The sequence below is a fragment of the Diabrotica virgifera genome, chromosome 9 (genome assembly GCF_917563875.1).
Source record: "Diabrotica virgifera virgifera chromosome 9, PGI_DIABVI_V3a".
NCBI classification, from domain to species: Eukaryota; Metazoa; Arthropoda; class Insecta; order Coleoptera; family Chrysomelidae; genus Diabrotica; species Diabrotica virgifera.
Window position 1 is genome coordinate 33,232,950 of NC_065451.1, and position 26,323 is coordinate 33,259,272.

At 31.0% G+C, this 26,323-nt stretch overlaps 2 protein-coding genes across 2 annotated transcripts; one reads left to right on the top strand and one right to left on the bottom strand.

Annotated features, from left to right (window-relative positions):
- The first annotated feature begins 3,259 nt into the window (after positions 1–3,259).
- LOC126890916 (zinc finger BED domain-containing protein 5-like) lies at positions 3,260–3,964 on the top strand. The gene has a single exon (XM_050660083.1). It carries the CDS (start codon positions 3,260–3,262, stop codon positions 3,962–3,964), a length of 705 nt encoding a protein of 234 aa, XP_050516040.1.
- Positions 3,965–6,051: 2,087 nt separating this feature from the next.
- Positions 6,052–25,314, bottom strand: LOC114329943 (APOBEC1 complementation factor-like). The gene is made up of 3 exons (XM_028279230.2): positions 24,803–25,314; positions 18,090–18,264; positions 6,052–6,270 (listed from the first exon to the last, which is right to left on the bottom strand). The coding sequence occupies exons 1-3, from the start codon at positions 25,312–25,314 to the stop codon at positions 6,052–6,054; spliced, it is 906 nt and encodes a 301-aa protein (XP_028135031.2).
- Positions 25,315–26,323: the final 1,009 nt, after the last annotated feature.

A 26,323-nucleotide genomic window follows, 5' to 3' on the forward strand; every position in this document is an offset into this window, starting at 1 on the left:
AAAAAATAATTCTAAATATTGCAAAATTATTTTGCAAGACCATGTGAATTAAAAAGGGGGAGGGGGTTAATTAAGTCAATAGGATAAATGTTCTTCTTTTATAAACTGTCCGAAGTATTACTGTAACCCCATAATTTTCTGACTTAAGTTTTGCAAAAAAAATGAATTTGGGATAAACAAATTAAATAACTTTGAAAATATTTGATCAGTTGTTTTGAAATTTAAAATATAAGTTAAGCACAAAAATCTCAGCATTCCGTGTATTAAGAAGGTTCTAACTTAATTTTTACATAAGTTATGAACATTTATAGAATCTCAAAATTTATGACTTATTTTGCAATTTTCTAAGCAACAAATAAGGATAGACATATTCAGCGAACGCCATATTGAAGTTTTTTTATATGATTTATGAGTTTTTTATTCTCAAATTTGTTTAAAATGCATAACTTTTTGGTAATAGACGAAAAAAGCGAAAATTTTCCGTTTTTTGATTTTCATTTGTTTATAACTATGTCATCATCAAAATCGGCTGCAGGAAACATATAGGTTATTAATATAGATGTCCATACTACTAAAAAAATTTGGTTTCGGCCTGGAGGGGGACGTGTCACGAGAAAAATCTTATTTCTCTGGACTACAACTGGGATTTAGAAAAGGATTTGGGCACTAAAGAGGCATTATTTACTGTACACTCATAGAATGGTGTTGAGATGTCAACTGTGGCGTATTCGTATGTCTGGTTGACTTTGAAGAAGCTTTCTATAAAATACAACACAATGAGGCTTTTGAAATGTGGCTTTATCGTCGAATCCTGAAGACATCTTATACCAACCACATTACTAAAGTAATTAAGGTGTTTTGCTGAAAATTCCACACCTGTAATTTTGAACCAATCAAAATACGTTATTTTGACAGATCACCATGGCAACGGAGGTATTTTATCGGAAATTTTTTGCTCGTGGGGTACCCAACAGCGAATTATAGTGGAAATTTTTTGACGTTTACAATAACAGAACATTTTTGACAGACTGGTTTTTATTTGTTTACATAATTTAGTTTTGATTCATTTTCTATCACTTGTAGTTACTCAAAACTTATGTAAAATTGAAGAATATACTATTTTCTATCTTGAAATGGTATTCCCATGCAACTACAATGAGTAGAAATTACGAATTTGAAAGCCTAAATCATTGCTGACAAAGCTATGGCGCGCTATTAATCTGTTCATGCAGCTTTGGATTTTCAAATGCAAATTTGGTGTGGAATTTTCTTACCGAATACCACGCGAAGTCAAATTAATATCCGGAAATTTTTTTTGATCATGAATATTTTTAGAAAATTTCCCTCGTCTGCGACTCGGGAAATTTTCAAAATATTCATGATCTCAAAAAAATTTCCGGAAATAATTTGACCTCTAGTGGTATTACTAGTGAAAATTCCACACCTGTAATTTTGAACCAATCAAAATACGTTATTTTGACAGATCACCATGGCAACGGAGGTATTTTATCGGAAATTTTTTGCTCGTGGGGTACCCAACAGCGAATTATAGTGGAAATTTTTTGACGTTTACAATAACAGAACATTTTTGACAGACTGGTTTTTATTTGTTTACATAATTTAGTTTTGATTCATTTTCTATCACTTGTAGTTACTCAAAACTTACGTAAAATTGAAGAATATACTATTTTCTATCTTGAAATGGTATTCCCATGCAACTACAATGAGTAGAAATTACGAATTTGAAAGCCTAAATCATTGCTGACAAAGCTATGGCGCGCTATTAATCTGTTCATGCAGCTTTGGATTTTCAAATGCAAATTTGGTGTGGAATTTTCTTACCGAATACCACGCGAAGTCAAATTAATATCCGGAAATTTTTTTTTGATCATGAATATTTTTAGAAAATTTCCCTCGTCTGCGACTCGGGAAATTTTCAAAATATTCATGATCTCAAAAAAATTTCCGGAAATAATTTGACCTCTAGTGGTATTACTAGTGAGAATGCAAAAAGAAAAAGAGCTGTTAATTAGAATAAAAACAGCCAAAATGGAATACCTCGCTCACATCATGAGGAACAGTGAAATATATGGACTGCTGCAACTAATTTTACAAGGAAAAGTAGAAGGAAAGCGAGTACCAGGAAGGCAAAGGATTTTGTGGCTGAAAAATCTACGTACGTGGTTCAACACGACCACTACAAATCTTCTTAGAGCAGCAGTGTGTAAGTACAGATTGCCATGATGGTCTCCAACATCCGAAACGGATAGGCACTACAAGAAGAAGAAGACAAAGTAATATCAAACTAAATAAACTAATTTGGTATGGCCACGTACAACGCATGAACAAGGAAAGACTACCAAAACAGATTTTGGAATGGTCACCAAGAGAAAAAAGAATGAGGGGAAGGGGGAAGATCTAGGAAAAATTGGAGAGAAGGCATAGACAGAATATAGTATTAGAAGAAGAAAAATCTTCTGGCTGAAAAATCGAGACCATGGTTTTCACAAATAGGTATGTACTACACGGCCTTTCTACAATACAGTATGTTGCTACAAAAGGTTGCTATGTTGATCGCCAACATTCAGTTATAGAAAAACAATGATGAAATATTATACTTACACTCTTTGGCTTCTGTATGATGGTGAGGTGTATTTTGATGGAGGTTTCGCCCACTCGATTTCAATTATGTCGTCTCTATAATGCTCTAAAAGAATATAGCAAACATTTCTAACAAATATCTAGTTAGATCCATTACATAAATTAGGTATAAAGTGGTCGCTAATATTTGCCAGAATGACTAAGTAGTAATGGACTAAAATATGAAACAATGATATAAACAAACTTTAATGAAAAATAGTTATAACCTTAGACCAGTGATTCTTAACCAGTGTTCCGCGGAACACAGGTGTTCCGCAAATGTGTTGCAAGTGTTCCGCGAAAAATATACGTTAATCTCGCAGACCGAAGTGAAATTACATCATATTTTAAAGAACATAATATATCATGGAATATGTGCGTTGGTATTTGTACAGATGGGGCACCATCAATGTTAGGCTCTATTAAGGGATTTGCTACACTTGCGAAAACGAGAAACCCAAACGTAATAATTACGCATTGTTTCTTGCACAGAAAATCACTAGTATGCAAAACGTTGCCAAATGTTTTAAAAGCTCTGTTAGATCAAGTAGGGGGAATGGTCAATTACATAAAATCAAGGCCATTAAAAACACGCCTTTTTAAACAGCTTTGTTCTGCAATGGAATCACAACATGAAGTTTTGATTTTGCATACTGAAGTTAGGTGGTTAAGCAGAGGAAAAGTCTTGAATCGAGTTTTAGAGCTTAAATGCGAATTGTTAGCATTTTTTCAAGGAGAAGGTGCAGTAACAGATAAATTTGCAATATATTTAGAAAATAATATTTGGCTTGCCAAATTAGGACATTTGACTGACATTTTTAAATACCTCAATAATATTAACACGAGTGTCCAAGGAAAATCTGAAAATATTTTGTCTTGTACTGAAAAATTCTCAGGGTTTCAAAAGAACATATCTCTTTGGAAAAATCGCATATTAGAAAAAGGTACATTGGATATGTTTCCCAGTATTTGCGCAAATATTGAAGAGATGAAATCCGTTATCATTGAACATTTGACGCTATTAGAAGAAAAAATTGATCACTACTTTCCTTCCCTAAATACAGATAATTACGATTGGATTCGAAATCCTTTTATCTCGATTAATATGTCGAAATACCAGCTATCATTACAAGAGGAAGAAGAGTTAGTAGGCTTATCAACGGATCGCACTCTGAAACTAAAGTTTTCTGAAATGTCACTTGAAGAATTTTGGATTTCTGTGCAAGCTGAATATCCACTTCCTTCTACAAGAGCATTAAAGGTATTACTACAGTTTGCAACTTCATACTTGTGTGAATTATGGTTTTCAACTTCACAAACATAAAAACAAAGAAACGTGAAAGATGGGAATATTGATAAAGAGATGAGGGTAGCGCTATCGCATATTAGACCGTACATTGCTAAAATTTGCAAAAGTTCAAGTGTCGCACTAAATTTGTGTAATTTTTATGTTATTATGTTAGTTATACCCATGCATGTAATTGTAAAATAAAATGTAATAAAATGTATTTACTAATCTACATTTTTTTTGTTAATTTCTATTGTTAGAATATGTTTTTATTCTTCTTATATTTTGTTTTTGCATGTATTTGCAGTTAAAACACGTGTTTTATTTACATTTGTATTTACATTTGCACCCCTTATTTAGTGTTTCCTATAAAATACCACAATGGTGTTCCGCGACTTTTTCAAAATTTGTCAAGTGTTCCCCAGCTTTGAAAAGGTTAAGAACCACTGCCTTAGACCATAAAAACTGATAGACACGCCGTAATGCTATTCTCTCGTCTCGAAGAGTGAAGCCAACATAAAACGATTCATACAGCTGTGCGTGACGTCAGTTTACGGCAGAAAACGTTAGAGATTAGAAGTGTTTATAGGCGTTGTAAACTTTTTAAAGTGTTCCAATTTAAAAATTTTCCAATACACGAATTTTTTAATTATGGTGTTATCTTGCAGAGCATTTAATTGTACGCAGCGACAAAAAAAAGGGAAAACACCTAAAATCCAGTTTACAGCAGCATAATAAACAAGCGATTTTTCAAAAAATTGAAGAATTTATAAAGTATCTTAATTCACTCAAATATTCCAACAATGGTGAACCACTGCATCTAAGCCAAAAATAAACGGGTTTTATTGGTATGATGCGAATGCGAATTTGGAAAAATTACGTGAAGGATCATATGGATGGAGGTCTGAAGTATCTTTCGGCCTATAAACTTTCTCAGTATCACTTAGAAGTTTTCTTTAGTTCTATTATAGGAGTCATGGAGGTTACAACAACAACCCAACGGCAAAAAAATTTGAAGATGCATATAAAAGACTCTTAATGCACACAAGTGTTACAGGATCTACCCAGGCTAATTGTATAGAACAGGCACCTTCCACAATTTTAGCAATGAGCACAATAAATACTGTGAAAATGAAAACTGTTGATCATCAACTCATTGACAACTCTAGAACTGATGAAAATAATAGGGAAATAATAACTAGTAACCATGATTATACTGTAAATAATTTAAGTTTTTCAAAAAGAGTCATCTTATGTTTGTGATGTTGTTGACTATATCGCTGGGTTTGTAGTTAAGAAAGTTAAGAAACCATTACATTGTGACATATGTTTGTGTGCAATTGAATGTGATAATTTAGAATGTCCATTCATAAACACAAAAATTATAGCATATCAAAAAATTTTTTAATTCAACCTTCTAAAGACGTCATTCATATTTGCAAAATTGCTGAAAGCGAAATTAGAATTATGTAGGTACAATTCAAAAAAATTGAACGATTCTAAATTATTGACAAAATTGATCTTAAACGTGCATGGTTCTGTGTTTAGCGAATACAAAAAACATGTTTGATCATGATTTTGAAACAAACCATTTGTTTAATCGAATAAAGATAATTTGTTCGCATTATTGATACATCAGATTGTACCACGAAGGTGAAAAACTAAATAATATAATAAGAGTTAGAAGTAAGTTAACAAAAGGTATTTTGTTTTGTGGTCATTAATTAATAGATTTCCTACATATTTTTTCACCTAACGTGAAACTAACACCCAAAAGAAAATTACTCTCCTTTAAATTTATTTTTGATTATCAAAGAAGAAGAGATATACCAACGATATAATTTCAAATAAAATATTTATTTTTACAAAATTACTTTAAGTCAAAAATATTTATTAATTACTTTGCTAAATGATTTTTCTTCCATATTTTTTACAAAATATTAAGTTATACTACAAAACTACTTATATTACAAAAGTTATACTTTAATTAATCTAAAATTGGGTAATTTTATTAGTGCTTTGCTAAGAATCCAAACGAGTTCTTGCCGTATTGTGACGTCACTTTCGCGGAAGGTCTTTGCTTCAACAGTTCGGTACAAGGCGTGTCTATCAGTTTTTATGGTCTAAGGTAACCATAAAGTTATCTGAAGCTTGATGTCATTACCTTGTAAAATTTTCATTAATTCTTCAGCTTGAGATCTCTCGAACAAGTGAACAAAAGCGTAGTTTTTGAATTTGTATACTCTTTGGATATTTTCTTTACGCATCAACTTATAAAGTAATTGCTGAAGCTCCTCTCTGCCAAACGTGACAGGTAGATTCCTCATAAAAATAGTTGTTGCCTTAAAATTAAGAAAGTAAATTACATATTGGATTAGCAATTACAGCTATAGGGAAGTCAATCGACTTTTTGCTTACGGAAAAAATCAAACAAGATAGAACTTTTTATAATTTCATTAAGAAATGAATAATAAACAACATATCAAAAGGGTCTACTCCAAAAGTGGGTGCTTAATTTTTTATTAAGCGAATGAACGGCGAAAATAGTTGTTTTTTAAATAGGTATGCAAAGTCCGCACAAAGTGTGTTATTTTGTTTATTAACAAATTTCTTCTCGACAAAAATTGTTTATAACGTTTTAAAACGTTCCTGGGGCTGTTCAAATAGTCTAATTTCAATTCTGTAAAGTACGTTAGATAGATATGTAGCCATTTAATACAAAAATCATAGTTGTTCTAAATTGGGACCCTAAATTCTTAATTTACAATTTAATTATTGCTAAACTGTTTGTCCGATTGTCACCGGGTTCCGCAAATCAGGACCTCGGAGGTAAACTACACTATGTCATTTCAAACAATTTTGTTTAACGTATGTTTGCAACAAAGTTTAGAGCACTTAGGATGTTAATAAAAATCTGATGGATCCCATAATTGGTTGAGAGACAATATGACAATATTTTAGAGATAATAAATAACCAATTTGTATAATCCAACTAATAAAATAAGTGGTTTAAAAATACTTATTCAAAAAAACGCTATGTCGACATAGTGTAGTTTACCTCCGAGGTCCAGAAATATAATCTACTACAAAAAGGTTTTTGTCACAGAGTTATTTAATTATTGATAAATAATTACTTAGTCCATAAAGACACTGCGCATTAGCTAGGAAAATATTCTGATTCGGATTTTTTGTACAGTCTTACTCAAAAATGACCCCTTTTAACAAATTTGCATGTTGCCAGGTTAAAAAGTGGGTCAAATATTTTTGAACGTTTTTTTTTGTTTTTTTCCTCAAAATTATTTTTTTTCGTAAGTTTTTTTAGATTTTTTGGATCATTCCAAACAAAAAAGGTCTTTAGTGACTTTTTTTAAGTTGACAGTTTTTGACATATAAGCGATTAAAAATTTAAAAATTGCTACTCAACTACTAAAAAACTATCACATTTAGAGAAAAGTCTCTCAAGATCTTTTCTATTTGGAATGATCCAAAGAAGCTAAAAAAATTGTGCGACGCAAAAAAATTAGTTTTAGGAAAAAAACAAAAAAAAAAACGTTTAACAAATTTTTGATTGCTTTTTGATCCTGGCAACATGCAAATTTGTTAAAAGATAGTGAAAAAAAAATTGAATCAGAATATTTTTCCGCACATATATTTACGCACATTGCATATACATTAGGGATGGGAAAAACCTATCAGTTATAACATAAAACCGGTTTTTTCCTCTGCAATAATCGATTTTTTTTGTGCCGGTTATAACCAGTTTTTTTATTTTAAAGTAATAACCGGTGAACAACCGGATAAGTGAAAAAGATACCGAATTCAGAGAAAAATGAGAAATTTTAAGCTGACTGAAACCGACTTCACAACACTGATGACTGATTTCTATACTGATATGGACTGATATCGATTCGAATGGAGTATCGCAAACTAAAGCGCAATGTAAATGTAACCTACTGGGTACTGACTATGACTAAAAAAACCGAACACCGGTGTTTGGAATAACCGGTTTTTTTGACCGGTTATAACCGCCAGGTTAAACCGTAGATAAAAAAACGGTATAACCGAAAACCGGCGTTTTGTGAACAACCGCCGCCATCCCTAATATACATGCAACAGTTGAAAATAGTGCCGAGTCCGATTGATTAGCAATTAGGAAACAAAGGGTTTTCGATATTGTATTGCAGAAAACTCTTAGATTTCATCAATCGATGTTTAGAGAATGTGTACCTAGCTTGGTAACATTGAAATTTTCACCCGTGTTGAGCTGCCCCCCCCCCCACTTGCAAAAATTAAAAAACAAATAGCCCTGATTTATGAGCTATTTATGAGCTCTCATATTCCGCAAACTAAAAATTTTGAGCTCGTTCCACTGAGCAGGAATTTAATACCCTAGTGGGGGGGTTGAGTCAGCCCCCCCCCCACTACTTAAAAATAGGAATATTGAATCGGTTTTTGCGGCAGAATTACGAGCTATTTATGAGCTCTTGAAATTATATAGTTTCGATTTTTGAGCTCATCCCCTTCACCCCCAAACAACCCTTTAATTGATTTAACTTAAGAGAAAGATGCTGAGAAAACTTAAAATATATCGTATTGCGGATATAATTCCTATAGCTTATATACTCTAAGAATAAACTAATAAATCAAGGGCATTTCGATTATTGAGCTACAACCCCTTCGCAAGAAAACCACCCTATCTTCCCGGCTTAAGAGAAAGTTGTACTTAAAATGCGTTAAACTAATTATTTGGCGACTACATATCACTTAATAATTTATAAGCTTCCAAATTACGCGCATTTAGATCAGTAAATTGCAATTTATTTTGTATAGTGCAGTCACTGAAGGTAAAAATCAACGATTACCTTCAATTTCGGTGAACCTTCATCGATTTTCACGAAAATTGGTCAGTGGTTAGAGGATACGCAAGAAACAAAGGTGACATGATACCACCTTGCGCCTTTACCCTGAGTGTGGATACCGCCCCTTCTCCGGGGTGAAAATTATTTTATAAAAAATAACTGCACAAATCAATAAAAGAACAAATTAAAAGCAAAATTAATTATATAAAGTTAATAAAATAAGTCAATACTTTTTAAGTTATGAAAGATCAAAGATTTTAATTATTTGTGAAAAAAAATGCATGTTTTGAAGAGGTTTTTTGTAAATCACTGAAAAACTGTAAGTTTTTACAAAAAAGTTAATAGTAGTTTAATTCGTATAGCTTATATTCTAAGAATAATCTCTAAAATCACGCGCCTTTCGATTATTGAACTACAACCCCTTCGCAAGAAAACCATCCCATATTCCCGGCTTAAGAGAGGGTTGTACTTAAAATAATTTAAATTAATTATTTGTCGACTATATATTGTTTAATAATTTATGAGCTCGCAAAATATACGCATCTCAATTATTCAATTGCCATTTTCTTTCTATAGTGCAGTCACTGAAGGTAAAAATCAACTATGACCTTCGATTTCGGTAAATCTCCATTCATTTTCACGAAAATTGGTGAGCGGATTTGGATACTATCAACTTTTTACTTAGTACCTAAGTGTTATAAATTGCATCTTTTTCCCGTTATTTAAGCTTGAACCCTTAGATTTGAACAGTCGCGGAAAAAAATGTACATTTAATTACCAATAACTTACTTTAAATTAACATTAAAAGTTTTTCAAGTAAGCAATTTATTATATTTTTTATTAGCTTCAATTTTGGTGATGAAAACTTTTTTGTAAAAACTTACAGTTTTTGAGTCATTTATGAAAAATCGCTCTAAAGCATGCATTTTCTTTCCAAAAATTAAAATATTTGATCTTTAATAACTCAAAAAGTATTGATTTATTTTAATCACATTATGTAACAAATTTTGCTTACAATTTGTCCCTCTCTCGATTTGTGGGGTTATTTTTAATAAAGTAATTTTCACTCCCGAGAAGGGGTGACATATACCCCAGGCTAAAACCCCAAGTTGTTATTGTCAATTCGTGAAAATAAATGGAGATTTACCAAAATCGAAGGTAATAGTTGATTTTTACCTTCAGTGACTGCACTATAGAAAGAAAATGGCAATTCAATAATTGAGATGCGTATATTTTGCAAGCTAATAAATTATTAAACGATATGTAGTCGCCAAATAATCAATTTAAATTATTTTAAGAACAACTCTCTGTTAAGCCGGGAAAATGGGGTCGTTTCTTGCGAAGGGGTTGTAGCTATATAATCGAAAGGTGCGTGATATAAGAGTTTATTCTTAGAATATAAGCTATACGAATTAAACTACTATTAACTTTTTTGTAAAAATTTACAGTTTTTCAGTGATTTACAAAAAACCTCTTCAAAACATGCATTTTTTTCACAAATAATTAAAATCTTTGATCTTTCATAACTTAAAAAGTATTGACTTATTTTATTAACTTTATATAATAAATTTTGTTTTTAATTTGTTCTTTTATTGATTTGTGCAGTTATTTTTTATAAAATAATTTTCACCCCGGAGAAGGGGCGGTATCCACCCTCAGGGTAAAGGCGCAAGGTGGTACCATGTCACCTTTGTTTCTTGACGTATCCTCTAACCACTGACCAATTTTCGTGAAAATCGATGAAGGTTCACCGAACTTGAAAGTAATCGTTGATTTTTACCTTCAGTGACTGCACTATACAAAATAAATTGCAATTTACTGATCTAAATGCGCGTAATTTGGAAGCTTATAAATTATTAAATGATATGTAGTCGCCAAATAATTAGTTTAACGCATTTTAAGTACAACTTTCTCTTAAGCCGGGAAGATAGGGTGGTTATCTTGCGAAGGGGTTGTAGCTCAATAATCGAAATGCCCTTGATTTAATAGTTTATTCTTAGAGTATATAAGCTATAGGAATTATATCCGCAATACGATATATTTTAAGTTTTCTCAGCATCTTTCTCTTAAGTTAAATCAATTAAAGGGTTGTTTGGGGGTCAAGGGGATGAGCTCAAAAATCGAAACTATATAATTTCAAGAGCTCATAAATAGCTCGTAATTCTGCCGCAAAAACCGATTCAATATTCCTATTTTTAAGTAGTGGGGGGGCTGACTCAGCACTAGGGTATTAAATTCCTGCTCAGTGGAACGAGCTCAAAATTTTTAGTTTGCGGAATATGAGAGCTCATAAATCAGGGCTATTTGTTTTTTAATTTTTGCAAGTGGGGGGGGGGGCAGCTCAACACGGGTGAAATTTTCAGTTTTTCACGTAGTTTTTAAGGTTTAAAATGGCCGATTTCGCAATTTTTAAATGTTTAATCTCTTAATCGTCAAAAACTATCAACTTATACATATAAAAATTTTATCGTGGGATAGTGGACGGTTCAATATAAAAAAATAAATTTTACACAGTCAGTATGGTGCAAATGAAAGGAATAAATTCGTAATGTCACAAGCTGGCGACTTTAGGGAAAAATCCCGAAATAGGTCGATTTATAATTTTAAATTGTAATTTTTGGCATATATATCATCCTAGTGACGTCATTCATCTGGGCGTGATGACGTAATGGATGATTTTTTTAAATGAGGCTATAGGTCGTGTGTTAGCTCATTTAAAAGGTTATTGAATTCTCTGTTCAGCAATATAAACAGTAACATATTATTGTGTTTTCAATTTATCAATCAAAAGCAAAATAAAAATTAACTTAAATTTTTTTTAAATAACGCGGGCACATAAATTTGATACACCCTGTATATTGAGCTGTAAATATTTATTAGAATTTAGTTTGGATGTAAGTGGATTTCTCTTTTAATGAGCTTTCCGATGAACCATTAAAGACTTTTGTGAACAATTAAAGTGAAAAGGTCGATGTATTTAGATTTAAACTGGAAATAGATTGTTTATTACGAGAACTATAGAATCCACAGGTAGAGGTAATTATCAATTTCTAGAAGAGTGGTTTTAAAAGAAAGTTTGGAATTTTAATCTTTGTTTCAAACCGAGTAAATATTGTAGGGTTCTCCGAAAGTAATTAGGATGGTCGGAATAATTTTGAAAATGACTGTTTGTTTGTCGAATGGAAAAGTCGATGTTCCTGATTCTTGGCAATGTGGAAGGGGAAAAGTGGATTGGATGATTGAGAGAGTTTGAAAAAGAAGTCAGTATGTTATTTGGTAGCGCTGAGGAGCGGTCGACGTTTTGGTGGATAAGTAATTAGCAAATACCAGTGGTTGTTTGATAGTGGAGAATAGTGTTGAAAAGTGGAACGAGAGACAGATCAAATTGAGACGAAATACCTCTTTGATTCTGGATTATTGTGAGAAGGAGAGCAGAGAATTTTTGGAGTTTTGTTTGCATCGAGTACGTGTCAAAAGAGGCCCGGCTTGTTGGAGAATTGGTGCTGGTATGCTGATAGTTTTGAAGCTGGAGAACGGAGAGGGCTTTGATGAGTAGCCTTTAACATAGTCAACGAGGGAGAGCTGTTTTGGGTCACGAGAAGACATCAGAGTGAGTGAAGCAAAAGGTCAGTCAACTTATGTGAAAGATATTTTTATGTTCGGAAACTAAAATTTTGAGTAAAAGTCATATGAATTAAAATTCCAATATTTCTAAAAGTAAATAGGAAGTATAGCTAATCTTGCGAATACATAAATTTGTTTTGTTTAGTTTGTTTTACCAAAGACATTGGGAACAAGCCGATAAATTGTTTTTTTTAACTATAATAAATTTAAGTGGTAAAGATTTCATTCGGACATCTGTGTCCACAGGTTTTAGATTTGATAGATTTTAGAGTATTGATTTTGACAAATAAAAGACAATTCTGTATGTTTATTTTAATATTTTGCTTTATTTCTTTTCCCTATTTTATCCCGATTAGGATCAACTAAGAGATACTGAACCCACGAGAGAAGATAAGTATAACGTGAGATAATTTAGATTTTTTTTTAATAGTATAAAAAGGCACCCTGAGATTTTTTATTCATTTTTATGTATGATTTGCGACAATTAAATAATTAATCAGATAAATAATAATTAATATAAAATTAATAAAAAGCAAATCATAACAATATATATTTATATAGGGCGTGCAAAAAAATTTTTTTAAATTAAATTAATTGACAAATAAGAAGAATGTATGTAATTTATCTGTTTCTGGCAACAGTAAAATCTATTTTAAATTAAATAAATTTCTCATTCTTAAAGTTCCCTCTCCTATCGGAGGTTGGATATCATAATGGCTATGGTCACTTTGTTGGCTGCTGCTCTGAACAGTTGTAATTAACTACAGTTAAACCATTCTCAAAGGTTCCTCAGTCAGGAGATGCATCTTCTTCCTTGGATCCTTCCTTGCATAATAATTCTCATCAACTCTTATTTTTCTCCTCTGGTAATGTGACCCAAATATTCCAGTTTTCTAGTTGTTATACTGTTCATAATTTCTAACTCCTTATTTAAACGTCGTAGCACTTCAACATTGGTAATCCTTTGAACCCACTGAATTTTTAATATTCTTCTGTAACACCACATTTCTTCTTCTTCTTCTTCTTCTTCGCGCGACTAGGATTACTCCTGTTTGTCTGCCTCTTATTCTGCTTCAGTTGTTGTTTACTGTATATTGTCTTTCCACCTTTCCATCTATCTGGTTCCATTCGATTTACATGTTCGTTCCAGTTTTTCTTTCTTGTTTTTATCCACCTTTTAATATTTTGAATTTTGCATCGTTCTCGTATACTTCTGTTGCTTTGTCTGTCTCTTAATGATATGCCCGCTATTAATCTTAATACTTTCATTTCGATATTGTTGATTTGTTGTTTCGTCTTTCTTGTATTGGTCCTTGTCTGCGCTGCATATGTTAGGATAGGTCTTACTGTTGTCTTGTATATTTTGATTTTGCTTTCCGTGGTCAGATATTTGTTTCTTCATATGGTTTCTCGGAGGCAACCACTTACTCTTGCCGCTTTTGTCGCTTGTGTTGTGGTCTCTGTTCTTATATTCCTGTCACTAGTGATCTCTACTCCTAGGTAATTGAATTTCATTCCTTGTTCTACAATTTTGCCGTCTATTTCTAACTTTCATCTACGCGGCTCTTTACTTATCACTATACATTTAGTTTTTTCTACTGATATTCTCATATTAAGTTTATTTGCTGTGATATTGAAAGTATGGAGCTGCCTTTGTAGGTCATCCTCGTTATCAGCAATTAGTACTGCATAATCGGCATAGCATAGTATCGTGATTTTATGGGCTCCCATGTGGTATCCATGTCGTTTTCTGACTTCGTGAATTATTTGATTCATCATCATATTGAATAACAATGGGCTGAGCGAGTCTCCTTGGCGGATTCCTCCTTTTAGTTCTATGCGTTCTGTTTCTCCTGTTGACATTATAACTCTGGTCTTGTTGTTCCTGTTAATTTCCTTAATTAGCCTTATTATCTGGTGGTCTATTTGTTCAGCTTGTAATAAATTTAAGATATAATTTCGCCTCACCCTGTCAAAAGCACTTTTTAAATCTACAAAGCACATGTATGCTGGTTTTCCATATTCAATAGACTTTCTTGTCTATTGAATATGGAAATTGTTCGCTTTTTCCTCGATTTTATCTTTTATGACTACCGTCAACAATTTTAATGTGCTGTTCATCAGACTAATGCCTCTATAATTTTCAGGATTTTTTGAGTCTCCCTTTTTGAGTATCGGTAGCAGGAGACTTTTCTTCCATTTCGCTGGTACTACTCCGATATTTATTATATCGACAAATAATTTTGGGAGCCATTTGAGTAGTGTTCCTCCTCCATATTTGCAGTTTATTATTTATCTTATCATGACCAGGTGCTTTTCTATTTTTTTATTTTTTTATTCGTTCTTGTAGCTCTTCTTCTGATATTAGTACTCTATCGTGGGTTTCATTAATGTTTATTTCTCTGTTCTCTTCTTCTCCTTCTCCATATAATTTCGTGAAATGCTCAGTCCATTGTGTCTCCGTAATGTTAACTATCCGTGTAAATTCATTCATTTCTGTTTTTTGTCTCCTTATCATCTTCCATACCTTTTTCTGGGATCCATAGAGGTCGTATTCCATATCTTTGGTAAATTTCTCCCAGTGTTCCTTTTTGATGTTATCTATTTCTTGGTTTACTCTATTCCTGATTGTCACGTAGTCGTCTCGTGCCTCCGGTGTCTTCACTCTTTTGTATGTTAGGAAAGCTTGTTTCTTTTGATTTGCTAGTGCTTTCACCCTTTCGTCGTACCATGGAGTTTTGTATTCACGTATTCACCACATTTCGAACGCTTCTATTTTTCTTATGTGTTGTCTCTTCAATGTCCAAGCTTCCATTTCGTATAGTAATAGAGAAAATATGTAGCGTCTTAGAGCCCTCAATCTTAGAGGCAACTGAAGGTATTTGTTTGTAAGCAGTATCTTCATTTTTATAAATGCTTGCCTTGCAGTTTCAATTCGGACTTTTAATTTCTTTGCTTTGGTCATTTTTGTCATCTACCCAGGTTCCCAGATATTTGTATTTTTGTATAAATAAATAAGATACCTTCGTCTTTTTTTTTGTTAATTAATTTAATAAAAAAAACTTTTTGCCACCCTGTATAAATAATTATATTATTGTTTATTCATTACTGAATAGAGAATTGAATAACCTTTCAAAGGAGCTAGCACATGATAGCTAATCTCATTTAAAAAAATCATCGATCTCGTCATCACGCCCAGATGAGTGACGTCACTAGTGTGATGTTATGTATGCCAAAAATTACAATTTAAAAATAAAAATTGACCTGTTTCGGGATTTTTCCTTAAAGTAGCCAGCATGCGACATTACGAATTTATTCCTTTCATTTGCACCATACCTACTGTATGTGTAAAATCTATTTTTTTTTATATTGAACCCATCACCATCCCAAGATAAAAATTTTATATGTTATTTACAACAGTACTATGTATTTGTAGGAATATTATGAAAATTTTAAATTATGTACTTATTGGAAAAAAACCTAATGAAAATATATTTTTTTGTTTGAGAAAAATTTGTTTATCGTATCATCATACTGTATATATCACTGTAAAGAGCTTTAAAAATGCTGCAAAATGACACCTCTCCCAGCATTCTAGCTTAATTAGGACAGCTTCTACAGCCATTCCAATAAAGTATGGTCGCGGTGTTTTGGATTTTTTTGGAAAACTTTACATAACCATATTTCGGAAACGGCTTGAGATAAAAATTTAAAATTTTGTATTTTCTTCTAAATTTTAAGAAAATCTAAATAGATCAGGAAAAAATAATTCAAAATGTGTTGATTTGACCTGGAGTAGCACTACAATAAAAATTTTTTTATTGTTTGATAATTAAATAAATTGATTACTAAAACGGACTTGTGCAATTTTCATATTATACTTAATTGTGTACAAGTGGAGATATGCACAGTTAGTTTTTTGTTTCTCCTGTAACATCAGGTATGTTGGACTTAAGCACTTTTCACATTAGGCCGATATGAATAGGTATTAGGTACTAATGCAATAAGATTCGATTCCAGCAATAAAATAACTGCTAAACAACTTTTCCTTACTTTTTAGTAATTTGCCAAGAGTAATATTGGATTAGCAATACAGCTCATAGCCTAATAAATGCCCGTTTTGGAGTTTAATTTTCAGGGACAACTCCGAATTGCATGAAAATTTGGATTTAGGTTCTACCGTTGATTGAATACACGGATCCGTGGATATAATCAATTGTTCTACTTACCCTCCAGTTCAAACTTGAATTTGTGCCGTTGGTTGCTTTTACTTGTGGGCTAACAGTCACCCCTTCTCGGGGGTGAAAAACCCGTATTTAAAATAAGCCCGGAAATGGATAAATTGACAGAATATAAGCAACTTTCGTTCCATACAGTTTTTTATATAAGTCAATACTTTTCGAGTTATACGCGATTGAAAATGTTGATTTTTCGACAAAAAAAACTACGTTTTCAGACGGTTTTTCGCATATAACTCAAAAAGTAAATATTTTATCGAAAATTCCTCCGAGCAAAAGTGTAGCTTATAAAAAAGCGAAAAAATGGTGTATCAGTAAAGTCTATAAATTGAGTAAAAGCTAAGTTGTAGCTCATGAAAAATACGTTCTTATTCGTCTAATTCCAGATCGAATAACTTAACGTGAAATCACCGAAAAATTAAGCACTTTTCGGGAAAGTTTATTAACCTTCTTAAAGCATTTAAAAAAGCTTTATATTTGTTTTTACAAAAGTTTCGAGCACCAAAAACAAACGAGTTACACTGAAAAAAACAAGTTGGCCCCTTTTTTGGTAAACAAATCTTGAAAATCTCCCCATATTTAGCACCCTAAATAAATTAATCGTTACCGCTTTACCATTTACTTCAACTGTATGTATATTGTTTATATGATCTGTAAGTTTGATTGGTTTGAAGTGCTTATTAAAAAAAAATTGATTTTATAAAAAAATTTTCTAAACATTTTTGAAAAATTTCCTATTTTCAAAATAACTTAAAAAGTATTAGTGATAAGAAAAATCTTTAAGAGTACCTAAATAAATGTAGATTTTGCTATTATAAATATTCTAATTTCATTTTGTTTTTCCGTAAGACAAAAATTTGTTAAGGTATGGCTGTTCAAAATTTGCATACACTCGTGATTAGTGACCCGTTCAAATTTTTTCAACTATACCCCTTTCAATAATAATCACTTTAAACCGGTGAAACTGGGAGATCATATAAATAGATGTAAATTGTTTGTAAAGCGGTAACGAATAATTTCATTTTGGAGAGTTAAACACGGGGAGATTTTCATGATTTTTTTACAAAAAAAAAGGGGGTCAACTTTATTTTGAGCGTAACTCGCTGATTTTTAATACTAGAAACTTTTAAAAACAATTAAAATAAAGTTTTTCTTAAACACTTTAAAAAAAGTTTAAATGGGTTTTTCCCGAAAAGTGTTTAATTTTTCGATGATTTCATCTTGAAATATTCAATTTGGAATTAGACGGATAAGAACGTATTTTTCATGAGCTACAACTTTGTTTTTTACTCGATTTATAGACTTTACTTAAACACCATTTTCGGTAAGTAGAACATAAATCCAAATTTTCATGCAATTCGGAGTTGTCCCTGAAAATTACACGGTATCGCCGTATTTCCCGTTTATGTCCTGGGCCATCAATAAAAATATGTTAAGTACCTGATCTATTTTAGAATCATCAACAATGGGTAGAGGAACAGACCAATCAATGATAATTTTCTTGTCCCACAGAAACAATTGGTTTTCGAACCTGGCACGGAATCCAGCGGCTTGCTCGTGTCCTTCAAACTCCACAAAGACAAATCCTCGATTTTGAGCTCGATCTGCATATCCCCTAAAATAGTGTTCGCCTTTTGTACATTATGTTAACAAAATACTATATTTTAATATATGTGAACCCACGAGAGAAGATAAGTATAACGTGAGATAATTTAGATTTTTTTTCAATAGTATAAAAAAGCACCCTGAGATTTTTATTCATTTTTATGTATGATTTGCGACAATTAAATAATTAATCAAATAAATAATAATTAATATAAAATTAATAAGAAGCAGATCATAACAGTATATTTTCTAGGTCTGCATCTCCATCCCTATTTATAAAAAAAAAACAACATTTATAAATTACAAAAATCTACTTTATACATTTAAAACAGGTTTATCTAGTCTTTTAATATAAATTGTGGCGAATGGATTTAGTGTCCGCAGTCATATAAACCCAAACAAACAACAATATAAATTGGCTATTGATTATGTATTTTAGAAAGGAACTACATAAAACTTTAACGGGGTTTTATTGTTTTGTAGTCAATGAACCTGTAGGTATGAAAAACCCGCGGGGTGCTACCATTTAAAAGGGTGCGTTTTTGAGAAAAGGGTAAATTAGTCCATAGGCACAGGGCGAATTAGGTTGACTTCTATGCACTTTTGGTACAAACACGTCTACAGGAAAATTTTTCCAGGTTAAATTTACTATCGAAACATTACATTATAAAGTCAAAAATATTTTTTTTTACAAAAATATATTCAAAAGAAAAGCAAGAAAAAACACGAAAGATAGCAATTTTGTTTCTTGCTCCATAACTTTTTTCCACGGAGATATAGGTTCCGGTATTACTTCACAGAAAAAAAACTTCCATCCTTTCTCTTTAAAATTACGTTTAGAAGAAGTCTCTGTGATATACAGTTTCCAAAATATGACTTTTCAAAGTTCGCCACTCACAGAGATTTTGGCCCATTTTCCTTGTTACTTCTCAAACATTGATTTGTAGCTTTTTTTCTACGTAGCTTTAGGTATGTATATGCAATGTTACATTTAATAGGAAGAACAGTCAATTACCTTTACAATGGTCGATTGTAGAAGGCTGTATGGCTATTTTTAAGCAAGATGTGGTTGTTCAAAATTTTATACTTTTAATGATTTTTGATATATTCTACGATTATTTTTAAATTTCTCATTATAACTTTTTTTATTGTATATTTAGGTATATACATTGTACAATAAAAAATACAGCTTATTTTATTTACGTTAAAACTGTGTATTGTAAAAAATTCTAGGACTATTTTTAAACAAGATATGCTTTTTCAAAATGTGACATACACCTGCAATAGGTCCGACTAATTTGGAACCATATGGAAAACTTTTATTACCATTATACAAAAAATATTATTTAGAAAATGCTTTGCATAGTCTTAAACCTAAGATGCAATCATCAGATATCAAATATTATCAATAGTGTACGAGGTATGTCAAAAATGATGAATTTCGCTCTAGAGTAAAATACATCTATATTTCACAATATCGAAAAGGGTTAAAATTACGGATACCCTTGGATTTCATACGGATATCTTATTTAAAAACAGTTCTAGAATTTTTTGCAATACACCATTTTATAGTAAAGAAATTAAGTTTTTTTTCGTTCGACAATATATATACCTAAATACAAGAAAAGAAGTCATATGGAGAAAGGGTACTCCCGTTAAGATAGGCAAAATGCCCTCACTCTCAGAATTCATTTTTTTTAATTTTTTTACGTTCTGTGCAATTAAAAAATGAGATAACGCGGATTTTTAGCTCGCCACCCCCCTTACCCCTTCCCCCAGAGCCAAAAACGTAGATTTTTAGAATAAATTTTTTTTAGTTGAGTTGCAATTGATTTAAAAATTCCAAAAAATTCACACGTGTAGCTGAGGCTTTTACAAAACATGTCCATTTTTTATGGACCCTTAGGTCGAGTGTACATAACCTCAAATTTTTTTTTAACTTTTTAGAACCTATAACTTTTTTTTGGAGGGGGCTACAGGTCCAATTTTTTTTGAATTTTTTGTATTTTATCAAAACCTATCTCTCTGATTTTTTTCAGATTTTTACGTCAGGTGCGCCCTCTTGAAAAATCCGGAAAACTGTTTTTTTAGGGGGTTTTTTGGTATTTTCTCCATTTTATAGACTGCAACATAGATCAACTCAAGGTTTTGTTAATAGATTATGTATAATTTGAAATAACTGATATATTAGGATATTCAAAAATTGGGTGAAACACTTTTAAACCCCCCAAAAACCATGTTTGTTTAAAGATTTGTAAGGATTTTGAGGGTCTAATTATTTTTTTTTGAGGTCGATACAGCCTGAATATTTTTTAAAATTTTCTTACGTTCTATATGATTTTAAAAAATTAGGACTCAACGCAATTTTAGCTCACTTCCCCTATTCCCCCTCCCCCACAGCCAAAAATGTCAATTTTTCGATTTTATTGTTTTTTTAAGTTGGTTTGCAATTAAATTATAAATGTTGTTCTGAAGCTATTTCTTTGTGGCATTTTTGTAATTAACTATTCTAAATGGGAAATAAGCCACAATTTAACTAAAAAATGATTTTATTTTCCATCTGTAATGCGATAGAGAGAATTCGATAATCTGTGACACACTGAAAAAATGGTTTGGGACGATCTATATAAATAAGTCAGATTAAATTAAATTAGAAGATTTTTTTACCAAACAACATTTTTGTTTAATTTATTAATATTTTGTATTTTGACAACGATGTCCGTGGCGGACATCGAAACGTTAATTAAATCATTTTTTAGTTAAATTGTGGCTTATTTCGCATTTAGAATAGTTAGTAATTATTAAATTATAAATTATAAAATATTCACACGCACAGCTGAGGCTTTTAGAGAACATCTATTTTTATGGACCCGAACGTCGAGTGTACATATTATAACCTCATTTTTTTTGTTTTTTAATAGGTACGTATAACTTTTTTGGCGATAGCTGCTAATTTTTTTGTGTTTTGTGTATTTTACAAACTATCTACGTTTGTCTCATAATGCAAATAGTCCCCGCAGTATGCTTGTTCCGTTAGGTAAATTATTCCGATTAATTTTTTTGCACAAACTTACTCAAAAACAGGTCCTTATAACAAATTCACAAGGTGCCAGGCAATACCGCGGTAGGAAACTTTTTTAAACATTTTTTTAAACGAATTCAAAAAATCAATTTTTTCACTTCGGACAAATTTGTTTTAGATTTTCTGGATCAAGCTGAGCAAAACAGGTGTCTTGTGATTTTTCTATAAAATTGACTGTTGTCGAGTTACATGCAATTTTAAATTTGAAAAACGCGAAAAGGGCCATTTTCAAGGCTTAATAACTCGATTAAAAATTATTATTATGAAAGTCATAAAGTGACCAACTCAAAGTTTAAAGCCCCCCCTGCAATAGCCTAAAGAAATTTTTGTCATTATTTTATTACTAACTATTATTTTTAATAATTAAAAATGAGCGCTAAGCATGTATTGAAGCGGCCGTCCGCGAGAGAGAGATGTACAATATTCATTGGACGTTTTAAAAAATATCGATTGGAAGTCAAAAATACGTTTTAAAAAAATAAAAAAGGAATTTTGAGGTTATATGTATTGTACACTCGACCTACACGGGTCTATAAAAAATAGATATGTTTTGTAGAAGCCTCATAAAATTTTAAATTAATTGCAACTTTAAACAAAAAAAAAAAGGAAAATTGACGTTTTTTGTAAGGACAGGGGGAGGGGGTGGTGGGCTAAAAATGCGATTAGTCTTATTTTTTAATCCCATATAAGGTAAAAAAATGAAAAAAAAATATTCAGGCTGTATCGATCTCAAAAAATATCATTAAGCCCGCAAAAACCCTTACATAACTTAAAAAAACATGTTTTTTTGGGGGGGGTTTAAAGGTGTTATGCACAATTTTTGATAATCCTTAAATACTCATTCATTTCAAATTATACATAATCTATTAACAACACCTTGAATTTATCTATGTTGCAGTCTATAAAATGGAGAAAATCCCTAAAAACCCCCTAAAAAAACAGTTTTCGGGATTTTTCAAGATGGCGCACCTGACAGAAAAATCTGAAAAAAATCTGAGAGATAGCTTTCAATAAAATACACAAAATGCAAAAAAAATTGGACCTGCAGCCCCCTCCGAAAAAAAGTTATAGGTTTTAAGAAAGTTAAAAAAAAATTTGAGGTTATGTACACTCGACCTAAGGGTAAATAAAAAATGGACATATTTTGTAAAAGCCTCAGCTACACGTGTGAATTTTTTGAAATTTTTAAATCAATTGCAATCCAACTAAAAAAAAATTAAATCTAAAAATCTACGTTTATTTTGAATAAAATTTCATAATTTTTATATAATTGGAGAAATAGGGGAGTGCATATAGATTTTCACTTCGGAAAAATCAAACAAGATAGAACTTTTTGTAATTTCATTAAGAAATGTTTAATAAACAACATATCAAAAAGTTCTACTCGAGAAGTGGGTGCTTCATTTTTTATTAAACAAATTAACTACGAAATTCGATGTTTTTCTAAATAACTCCGAAAATATAAATTTTAGAAAAAAAACTGACTTGACCATTGAAAAATTCAGAAAATTTTACAAAAAAAACCTTATATAAAGAATTTTCTAAAGTTAAATATGTATCTTCTATTTGAAGAATTTTGCAAATTGAGCATGGAAGAAGAATAATTAAGCTATCTTATGCTTATAATAGAAAGAAATAAAATGTATGGGCATAAGTTCGGTGTGGGCGGAAAGTGAGCCTTACATGAATTTTGTTAAAAATGATTTAAAAATGTGTAACTACATAATTCAATTTTTCTTAAAAAACTCTCAATTTTGCACAACTTACCTTTCAATCATCTTACTAAATGATGTTTTATTCAAAAAAAATCTTAAAAATTTAATTCAAATGATATGACGTCTCAAAAAATGTGATTTTTGAAATTTTCGTAGTTTTATAGAATTACCGCCATTTTAAGACGGTATTACTAAAGTTTGAACAGATCTATTACACTTTTATAAGTGCTTTTTTAAAGAGTAGGATGTAATCTTTAAAATGCACTAAATTATTTTACTTTAGAAATAAAATAAAATATTTCTTTTTAAGAAAATTAAGAAAGATAACAAAAATGTAATACAAAAACCGAAAATTACCAGCTACAAAAATGTTTATACAAAGTGATCAAAACTTTTTTCTGTAAAACTTACCTAAAATATATTTAATAATAAGCTTCAACAATAATAAATGTTCAGCAAAAAAATTTTTTTTAGCTCTTATACAGTACATAATATGTCTGCGTATCTTGGAACCTATTGATAACTTTTTTATTATCAGTTTTACGAAAAAAAGTTATTCTTTTTAAAACACTCTGCATCGTATATAGTCTAAGATGCAATCATCAAATATCAAATTTAATTAATGTTATACGAGTTATGTCAAAAAATATGAATTTCACTCAAGAGTAAAGTACCTTTACATTTCACAATATCGAAAATTGTTATTAAGAAAAGTTGTTTGTAATTAAAGAATTGTTTTAGTGTTCAATTACACCCTTCTAATTAAAATATAGTGAATAATAAAGGCACTTAACTCCTAAGAAAAATTCATATTTTTTACATACCTCGTATACAATTAAAAAAGTTTGATATCTGATGGTTGTGTCTTAGATTTTAGACCAGGGATAGCATTTTATGAAGAATAACTTTTTTTCGTAAAAGTGATAATAAAATAGTTATCATAAGTATAATAAAATGATGATGAGTATCCGTAAGTTGAGAAAAAATTGATTTTTGTTTTTGATTAGAATGATGTAATTGTATATTTAGACATAGTTTCTAATTTCAAACAACTTTTCACAATAGCATTTTTTTATATTCTGGAATAAAAAAGTACTTTACTCTTTAACGAAATTCATACTTATTTTTGACATAACTCGTATAAACTTGATAAAATTTTATATCTATTGGTTGAGATTTAGATTTCTGACTATCCCGAGCATTTTATTAAGAATGGGTAATTATTTATTTTCGTAAAATTGAAAATAAAAAAGTTTTCCATGTGGTTCCTAGCTAAGCAGACACACTGTATAAGAGCTTCTGTATAAGAATTTTCAAACAGCAATACCATAGTCGGATTCAGCATAATCAAAAACAAAATATAAACATATTTGATCAAAGTAAAATGATGAATTTAACGATATTTTTAAAATTATTTATACAAAAAAATTGTTGTAAATGGCGCTAATAATTATTCCAATAAACAACAATGTAATTTGCAATTTAGTTTCGTTCTTCTTATTTTGCACAGTAAAATATTCGTTGTCGAAGTAATCCAAAACAGGCATATGTTCGTGGAATAGGGTATAAACAATTAGCGGCCAAATCTGCGAGTAGAACTTTTTACTTTAACATGTATATAAACTAACAAAACAGTTTTAGAAAAATATAAGTTGTTTGAATTTTTCCGAAACAATGCATGTTTTCGTTCTAATTGCACTCCCCTATATCGGATCCTCTAGTACTTATTACAAAAAAAGGAATAAGCTTACCTGTACATAATGACGTCTGTGATATTCGTAACACCATTTTTCACCAATTCTTTCCACACGTCGTCTCTACTCTTGGATAATGGAATATTTCCCAGGAAAATACGGCGATTATTGTACGATATTGAAATTCGCAGAAAACAATCAGGTCTAAATGGTACACAGTTGAGATAGAGGCTGCTCTTAGCCACTTCAGAGTTCATGAAAGTCACAAAACAAAAGCCTCTGTTTGTATTACCATTAATCAACATCACTTTCAGCTTAAAAATGTTTCCACATTGTTGGAAAAACTTCATCAGCTCGGAATCTGTAGTGTCGCTTGGTAAACCCTGAACATATATCTCGGAGTTTGATTCTGGAGTATACCCACAGTTCTTCAGAGGATGGTACACAACTCTTCTACACGCTGATGACATATCGCACGTGTAACCAGTGAGATGTCTGATCTCTAGATTATCGGTGAGAAGAAGTAATGTGGGTGGATCCTTAAAATCCATATTGTCATATACAACCATTGTTATTGGTAGGTAAGTAGTAGTAACCTAAAGGGATTTCTCTCACCTCGCAATCACTCAAGTGGTTGTTAAAACTGGTTTCTTCTACGCTGAAAATGAAATGGACTGCTTGCTTTACTAAAAGAATGTAAATTGTATTAGGTCTTATTTTAAAGCATTTTTAATAATTGTTATACAGGATGTTTAACACCGTCTCTAGGATAGATAAAAAAACTGAAAAATAATTGGGGTTTACTTAGTAACAACACATTTTTGTAACGCCGTCCGTTTTCAAGATACAGGGCGTCGAAAAATAAAATTTGACATATTATTTTACGATTTTTCCGAAACTACTGGCAGCATTGTAATGAATTCGGTGGGTTTTAAGAGGTAGTTTGACACACATTTAAGAATTTTGTATTCATCATTGGCGTATGCACGGGTAATGGTCTGAATTTTCTAAAGAAAAAATACTAGGCCACTGAGATATTTCAAATTGGAAATCATTTTCGAATTCCTCGTTCAATTTGTTACAAAAACCTATTATTTCATACGACGCGCCGTTTTGATGCAAAAAAATAAAATATCTTATAGTCCATGTTCAGAAATTGTTTAAACAATTTTTTAAACAAATACAAAAGATCACGATCTTTTGCTCTAGAACATATATTTTTAGGGTTTTTGGGTCATTCTAAACAAGAAAGGTATCTTGTAATTTTTCTTAAAAATTGATAGTTTTCGAGTTATATGCGATTTAAAATTTGAAAAATGCGAAAGTACGCATATTCGAGGCTTAAAAACTCATATTTAAATTAGTATTTTTTAGGTTGCCAGATACTTAAATTGAAGATTAAACATTCAGCTTCAAGATTCTGAAGAATGATCGCGTGTAACCTTATTATATACTTATTGAATTAGCAGTATACGAATTTACAACACTTCTTCAAGAAGCTGCTTGGAATGCCACTCCAGAATGTAAAGATACACAGAATAAAAGAAACAATCCTATTAATATAAGAAATAAAATTAA